Source organism: Myotis brandtii, unplaced genomic scaffold, assembly GCF_000412655.1.
Source record: "Myotis brandtii unplaced genomic scaffold, ASM41265v1 scaffold1424, whole genome shotgun sequence".
Lineage (NCBI taxonomy): Eukaryota > Metazoa > Chordata > Mammalia > Chiroptera > Vespertilionidae > Myotis > Myotis brandtii.
The window spans coordinates 402,902-411,432 of NW_005355089.1; the positions used below are offsets into that span (position 1 = coordinate 402,902).

The 8,531-nt window shown below is 43.8% G+C and overlaps 1 protein-coding gene across 1 annotated transcript in view; it reads right to left on the reverse strand.

Moving 5' to 3' along the window:
• Positions 1-1,982: 1,982 nt before the first annotated feature.
• FAM120C (family with sequence similarity 120C) overlaps positions 1,983-8,531 on the reverse strand; it is a 63,486-nt gene continuing 56,937 nt past the window's right edge. Inside the window, exon 16 of the mRNA XM_005860886.2 lies at positions 1,983-6,914. Coding sequence (XP_005860948.1) covers positions 6,642-6,914 — 273 coding nt within the window. The 3' untranslated portion in view covers positions 1,983-6,641. The remainder of the gene's footprint in view (positions 6,915-8,531) is intronic.

Genomic DNA, 8,531 nt, shown 5'->3' on the forward strand with positions numbered 1-8,531 from the left:
TTTTTTTAAAATATATTTTATTGATTTTTTACAGAGAGGAAGGGAGAGAGATAGAGAGTGAGAAACATCGATCAGTTGCCTCCTGCACATCCCCCACTGGGGATGTGCCCACAACCAAGGTACATGCCCTTGACCGGAACCGAACCCGGGACCCCTCAGTCCACAGGCCGACGCTCTATCCACTGAGCCAAACCGGCTTCGGCTAAAATATATTTTTATTGATCTGAGAGAGGGAGAGGGATAGAAACATCCATGAGAATCATTGATTAGCTGCCTCCTGCACGCCCCCTACTGGGGATTGAGCCCACAACCGGGGCATGTGCTCTTGACTGGAATCGAACCCAGGACCCTTCAGTCTGCAGGTCAGTGCTCTGTCCACTGAGCCAAACCAGCTAGGGCGGTCATAGACTTTAAGAACCTGAAAAAGGACATGGGCCCTCCTTTCACCGGGAGAAGGTACATACACTCAGACACAAAATGTTGATTACAATCACCTGGGTAGGAAGACAGGGGAGCAACTGCAACAATTCAGGGGACACATGAGGAGGCCCAAACTAAGCCTCAACCGCAGGAACAGAAAAGATACAGAGGTGAGAAATAGAAAGATGGTTGATTGTTACTAACAGATCTGGTCACAATTTGAGAAATGAGGGAAAGGCATGAGTCTGGGAGAACTCCATTGGTTTGCAGTTCAGACAACTGAGCAGAAGGTAGTGCCACTCATGGACTAGGTTTCAGAAGAAATGATGGGTTCAGTTTAGAAAATGTCAAAATTGCCTTTAGAACATCCAAATAAAGAAGTTTAAAATGTTTTTATTGCCCTAGCCCAGTGGTCGGCAAACCGCAACTCTCGAGCCACATGCGGCTCTTTGGCCCCTTGAGTGTGGCTCTTCCACAAAATACCACATGCGGGCACGCACGTACAGTGCGATTGAAACTTCGTGGCCCATGCGCAGAAGTCGGTTTTCGGCCTGGGCGAGTCTATTTTGAAGAAGTGGCGTTAGAAGAAGTGGGGGGTGTCGGTCGGTGGGGTGACGGGGAGACGCGGCGCAGGCGGGGGAGGTACACTGTTTTGAGGTATGTTTGTTTGCTGAGGTCGACCCCTTCCAACTCTCCCATCCACACTCCTCTATCTGAAACAAGTATACAAGATGAGTAGACGAGTACGTTTTTTAGCAAAGGCCAGCTTAGGAGTACCCTAATGAAGTTAATAACAATGTACCTACCTATGTAGTTTAAGTTTAAAAAATGTGGCTCTCAAAAGAAATTTCAATCGTTGTACTGTTGATATTTGGCTCTGTTGACTAATGAGTTTGCTAACCACTGCCCTAGCTGGTTTGGCTCAGTGGATAGAGCACTGGCCTGCATACTGAAGGGTCCTGGGTTGGATTCCAGTCAAGGGCTTGCACCTCATTGCAGGCTCAATCCCCGGGCCTGGTCAGGGTGAGTGCTGGAGGCAACCAATTCATGTGTCTCTTTCACATCAATGTTTCTCTCTCTCTCTCCCCCTTCCCTTCCACTCTCTCTAAAAGTCAATGGTAAAATATCCTTGGGTGAGGATTAACAAAAGAATAAAAAAGGAAATCTCAAAAAAATATTTTTACTAATTTTTAGAGAGAGGAAGGGAAAGGGAGAGGGAGAGAGATAGAAACATTGATGAGGGAAAAACATCATCGATCAGCTGGGGATCGAACCAGCAACCCTGGCATGTGCCCTGATCAGGAATTAAATCAGCGACCTCTTGGTTCATGGGTCAATGCTCAACCACTGAGCAACACCGGTCGGGCAAATAAATAAGTTTAGCAGGAAGCAAAATATGCCTTTCCTTTTGATGATTCTCTACTGGTTCGGCTGCCCTGATATTCAACTACAAATAGGCTCCAAATCTCTGAGCACCGCTTCTGCATTGAGACAAGTATATCCTCCATTTGCAGAAAAGGATCCAGTAGTGGGAGAAAAAAAGAAACTTCACACAGCCAAAATTATTTAACAATTTTTTACTAAAAGAATAAACTTTTATTAAGCACTGTAAGTTTCTTTCCATCGCAATTAACAGAACAACAGACCAATTTCCATCACAGAACAACTCCTGAGACATTTTCGTTCCTTTCTGAAACACTTCCATTACCTCCTCCAGTTTCCCCTAAGAAGCATCCATTCGAACTTACATTAATAAACTATGGAGCTTTTGTGGTGAGGTGGGCCAAAAAGGCAGGGAATTTGGAATCTGGAAGTGGGAAAGAGAAATACATATTATCCATCCACTAATCACACTGTCAAGAGCACAGGAGAAGAGATATTAACACAGGAAAAAAACAATGAAAGAATTTCTTACTTTTGTCAATAACATCATTTATCAGGGAGCACACACACAAAAAAAACACATTGGCTCCTTGTGGTTACGGTTTTTGTTTTTTGTTTTTACCAAGTATGTTATTCTAAAAATAGAACAGAATAAAATAAAAGATAGGAGGGGAGGTATCTTCTGGGAAGTAACTAAAACGAAGTCATCAGATTTGGCAGGGTTTATTGAGAGAAAATCTGAAGTGTTTAATTTGCTTCATTTACATGAAAATTCACTAGTCATTAGTTACTACCAACACGGACAAAAAGAACATCAATAGAAATACAATGGCAACGTCAGAAGCTGCAATGGGCACCCTAGCACGAGGGGAATTTTATTTTGCTTTTAACTTGGGAAAAATGCTTTTGTAAAAAATGAAGTTATCTTCTTAGAACATCAAAACAACCTGTGGCAATACTGAAGATAATAATCAGTAACGGGGGAATAGGTACACTGAGCTCTACCTGCACCAGCAGACTACTGCAATAAGCCAAGGAAAGAGAGAATTGGAAAGCCGAATCCAAGAAAATGCCAAAGTCACGAGAGGGAGGAAAATATAGGGCGACACACAATGGAACAGTGAAAACTTACCCCCCCGCCCCCAAACCCCAAGCATATTTAGCAAATATGCATCAGGAAGTGAACAAGTACAATGATTAAACCTTAGTAGGATTATACTAACTACTTTAAACTGTGGTCTACTTGTATTGTCATTTCAAAGGAGGGGGTCTTAAAGGAGCCTTCTGTGGGTCCCATGGACTGGATCACTAGAACCAGTGACTTCCACATTCTTTCTAGCCTACATAAACACTGCTCCCCTCCCCCTACCTTAATCATCCTCCCTAATGCCTTGTCTGGCTGTTTTTTCCACAGTGATCAAAAAAAGTTAGTGTGACTTGGCCAACAATGCCAGAAAATCAAGATGGAGACAAAAATAAAATGTCACTAGCTAAAGCAAGTGCCATTTCTTGGGCTTTAGAGTCTACCCCAAGTTCTACTGGCTCAGAATGAAATGATGCAAGTGAGCAGAAGTTTGTCAGACCTGGTCTAGACCAGACTGGCCACTCAGTAAGGGTGGGAGTCATAGGTTGACCCCAAGGCTCACCTGCAGAAATCAGAACTGCAAGTTCTTGGGGATCAGTGTCTATAACTAACCAGGGGGCTTTTGCTTGTGGCCCTATAAGGTAAAGGGGTCATTCCTGGGGGTTCCTTTATGACTGTTTAAGCCACATTATCGTCAAAAAAGGAACCTCAAATGAAGGATGACCGTCTCTTAAAGTGGTACTCACGGCAAAGATCAAATCTGCCTTCTCCAATTTGTCCTCCAATTAGAAAAAAAGTTCATCTCCCAGTAATGAACCTTAGTCTTTCTGGCTTCCAAATTGTGTATTTTGGCAGATAAATGAAAACATATGAACATGACTCTTTATAGTTCTTTTTTTTTGTAACCTTCCAAACCCCAAACGCTGAATGTAAATAAAAATCAAGGTTGGAATTGAGCCACTTGCTTCACCCTGGGCCAGCCTAGGAGAAAGAAGAGGTCTGTGGAAGGGAGAAAAGCAAGCCTTTTGGCAAACTGGAATCACCCGTCAAAGCAGCAATTCTCACAGTGAATGCCTACAAAATAAGAAATGTCCTTCATGCTGGAAGAGTTTACAATACTGTCGTTTGATTGTATCAAATAGATTCAAGATGAGCAGAAACAGCAACAGAAGAAAATACCTTTCCATGTAACTCCAAATACTTCCTATTAGATAATGGAGATCTAGACAGATTTAATTTAACACAGCTCAGTGACTCTGGTTACTTCCCGAGCTCCTAAGGATACCTCCCCCTGTGGCTCCAGAAAGAAATTTCCAAGCCATTCACTACTAAATCCCTCTCCTGCTGGATATAGAAGTCCCAACCTTCACGATGTTGTTACAGGTTAGGCAGGTCCAGGAGAAGAGGGGGCACCAAATTAGGGGAGCTGATTCCAAAGAGGGTGTTTTTTGTACGATTTGTTCCTGGTTAAATCTGGCTTGGTGTGCACTCTTGTCATCCTGCTTTGGTTTATGTCAGAAGTGTCTGGGCAGGGGGAGAGGCATTTTAGGACTCCCTCCCCCTGCAGATTGTAGGTTCTCTTAAATTGGGCCAGACTAGGATTAAACAGTCTGAAACGGACTTCAATCTCTCATGATACACCAATTGTAAGTGGGCAGTGAGCAAATAGCCTTCTGGTTGTCTGGGAAAAAATCACCAAGGACCTGCAGTGGGTTAAAGTGCATGGGGTTTTTCAAAAAGAGAGAGAACCCTGATCGAAGTCTAGTCAGGTGAATTCCTGTAGAAATAGTACTTCTTGGGCAAGAATATCACAAAGCCCAAAAGGAGGTGTGTGAGGCTGAAGGCCTCAATTCTTGAATGAAGACAGAACGCTAATCTGTAGCAAGCCACGTTCCCATCCCTCAGACTCAGACTGCTGAGGAGGGAAACTGGAAGTGCAAGGTTGTCTCAAGGGTATCTCTGACAAGGAGGAACAGCCTCTTTGTCCTGGGTAGATTCTGGCCTTGCGCAGGGCTGGCAACCTTTTCCAGAATACTCCTTCCTAAAGGCCCAGGCCAGAGTCCTCTGAAGTCTTCCTTGCAAAGCAAATGAAAAGATCCCATAGTCAAAATATCAATGAACGAATGAAATAATCTAGGCATGTAAAATCAAATTGTCAATTTCCTCACACTTTCCTATACCACCTTTCCAATGCCAGTCCTCTCTCCCTCAGGTAGTCCTGGCAATTGATTCTAGCCTGAGGCCAGTTTGATAGTGGAGTTCCAGATGAGACTTCCTCTAAATTGGCTGCAAGCTCTGGTCATCACCTCCCACCCCCTCTTGGTCTCCAATCCAGGCTGCTCCTTCACATAAGGAAATGCCCGAATCTTCCCAATCCTATTCCAACCTCCTGTTTTCACCATATGGGATGTGAGGGCTCGGTTCAAGATTAAGCTTGTGACAACCCAACTATTTGTTGTTCTGAACAGGCAATCTCCGGAAAGTACTTTTTGTCTGCTTTAGAGAAAAGCCCATCTCCTTATAATTGTGATGGGCTGTGACTTAGTAAGGATTTTCAAGTGTGGTCTTTTGAAACCCACCACTCCATAGCAGTGGAAGCATTTCTGGGAAATTCAGTAAATCCTCTGGGACATCACCATGTATGTATGCATGCATACACATATCTCTATATCTATTGATCTGTCTATTTACATAGACAGATCAATGGATATACAGATATATGCACACACATATACATATACTTATATATAAAATACGTATAGATAAATAGATCTGTCTCTTTATATAAAGGGTATGTGTATGCATATAGATACACATATTCATATGTACATCCACACACACCCATACACAAGGCGCACATGCACTCACACATACACGCGCGCGTGCGCACACACACACAGACACAGTCTTCTGAGTTCCCTTTCGTACTCAGTTTCATTACACTGATTCCCACCCCTTCAGGGTGTGGGCAGCAGGGAGTGGGTGGACTGCACCACATCTTCTATTTTACAAAGAACGCATTAGTTCACAGGCAGGAAAAATCTGCCCAGTACTTTTCTGACTCACTTGAATCCCCCAGTACAAAGGCCATTGGTAGTTTTTGTGTTTTTCAAAAGTATACAAAATAAAATAAAACATAAAATAAAATAAAATAGCCAACACTACCTCACTTCCCTGAAAACATCTACTTATCTGATTGTCAGGCCAGCACTAGAGGCAATCATACAAGAACCTGGGGTTGGTGAGTGGGAAAAAAGAGTGAGGGGGTGGATACTGGTTACATACAAAGGCCCCACTACTTCAGAGAGCAAACAGGAAGTTAGGAAGCCATATAGGCAGCTGTCCCTACCACCCCGTGGGTTTCATAGATGAGTGTCATGTTGAAGACTCAGCAAACCAAAGCTGGAACTTTCCTACATAGGGCCTTATGTGATGACATTAATTTCTGACGGTCACTACTTTACTAAGCTCCCAGGAGAGGTCAAGAGAATACTGGCATTTTGTATTAAAGCTGACAATAGGAGCCAGTCCTGTTGCCATTCATTTTTGACCAGACCTTCCCCAGGAGCAGACCGCTAGGTCTGGAGGCCCAGAAAAAGACCGGGCAGGGAGAAGGATGGATACAATAGGACATTGCCACAAAGTCCTGGGTAAATCTAGGGTAAGCATTGAGGTGCTCCTCTAACGTGGGCCTAAAATCAGACAAGTATATGTTTTCCCCTCTTCCTGATCTGGTAAAGCCATCTGTAGCTTGTCACTCCTCTTTCTGTCGTGCCACAGTTCCCAGGCTTTGCTCTCCCAGGAGGCTTTGCTCTCCCAGGAGGCTCTGCTCGCCGTTCTTCACGGGGAAGTAGCGGCTCTCGTTGTCGCACACGCTGTTCTCGCTGGATAAGGCACACTGTGATGGAGCTGGAAGATGGCGATCGCTCTTCTCCTCCTTGGTCAATGCGCCATTGTTTCCATTTACCTGTGAGCGGGGCAGACTTTGAGGAGGCTCCAGGGATTTAAAGACTCCATCTGAAGTGCCCTGTATCAACAACAGAGATGCTCAGTGGAAATGGCAATCCCAGACTGGCTGACCCTTCCCAAGCATACTCATAAGGAACTCAACGCTGCTTCAGTTCATCCAAAACGCCACAGAGCCCAAAGCGTAACATCTAACGCGCTCTGCTACTGTCCTGAGAACTTAGGGTGACAACACATGGATCTGACTAAAATCCAATGGCAATGACAGCACATAATAATGACACAACTACCATTCACAAGCTTTACAATATATTTTTCTGATACTAATGGGGACAATAAATGGTAGATATTATCATGTCCCACTTAGAGATGAGGAAGCTGAGGCTCAAAGAGAGTAATGTAACTTGCTCAAGGACACCCAGATAGAGTTAGAAAGTGGTGGGATCAGGCCAGGCTGACGTGCCTCAGTGGTTGAGCATCGATCTATGAACCAGGAGATCACAGTTCGATTCCCAGTCAGGGCATATGCCTGGGTTTCGGGTTTAATCCCCTGTAGGGGGCATGCAGGAGGAAGCCAATCGATGATTCTCATCATTGATGTTTCTATCTCTCTCTTCCTCTCCCTTCCTCTCTGAAATCAATAAAAATATATTTAAAAAAAAGAAAGTTGTGCCCTAACCGGTTTGGCTCAGTGGACAGAGCGTCGGCCTGTGGACTGAGGGGTCCCGGGTTTGATTCTGGTCAAGGGCATGTACCTTGGTTGTGGGCACATCCCCAGTGGGGGGTGTGCAGGAGGCGGCTGATAGATGTTTCTCTCTCATTGATGTTTCTAACTCTCTATCCCTCTCCCTTCCTCTTTGTAAAAAATCAATAAAATATATACACACACACACACACACACATATATATATATATATATATATAAAAGAAAGTGTGGGTCCAGGATTCCACTGCAAGTCAGCTGGCCTCTAAAGCAGCGGTTCTCAACCTGTGGGTTGCGACCCCTTTGGCGGTCGAACGACCCTGTCACAGGGGTCGCCTAAGACCATCCTGCCTATCAGATATTTACATTACGATTCATAACAGTAGCAACATTACAGTTATGAAGTAGCAACGAAAATAATTTTATGGTTGGGTCACAGCATGAGGAACTGTATTTAAAGGGCCAGAAGGTTGAGAACCACTGCAAGTCTATTCTAACTGCCATGAGATGCTGTCCATGCTGACAGCTGGACATGTAAATAAAAGGAAAGGAAAACAAACCATGAGATCTATGTGCAATATTCCTCAGAATCTTTCATAACTAAAGACATCACTGGTTTTTCTTCTAATTCCAGGAATGTGACTGTTACTGAAATGCTAATGACATGAATTGCATTACCTTGCAGTGCAGTGCTGGCTCTCAATGAATGTTATTAGGAAATAATAACAACTTAATTACTAAGTGGTTGGGCATGTCAGATGCTCTGTTCATTTTACATATAAGACCAATGAGGCTGAAAAAGTAAAATGACTTGCCCAAGATCACTGGCATGCCTAGACTTGCATCCAAGAGTGTTCTTTCCACTAGGATACAATATACAGTAGAGATCTAATTCCTGTTGAATTAGTGGTTAGATAGAAATAATGACTACTAATTTTTATTGAGTACTTCCCATGTTCCAGGCTCTGCGCTAAA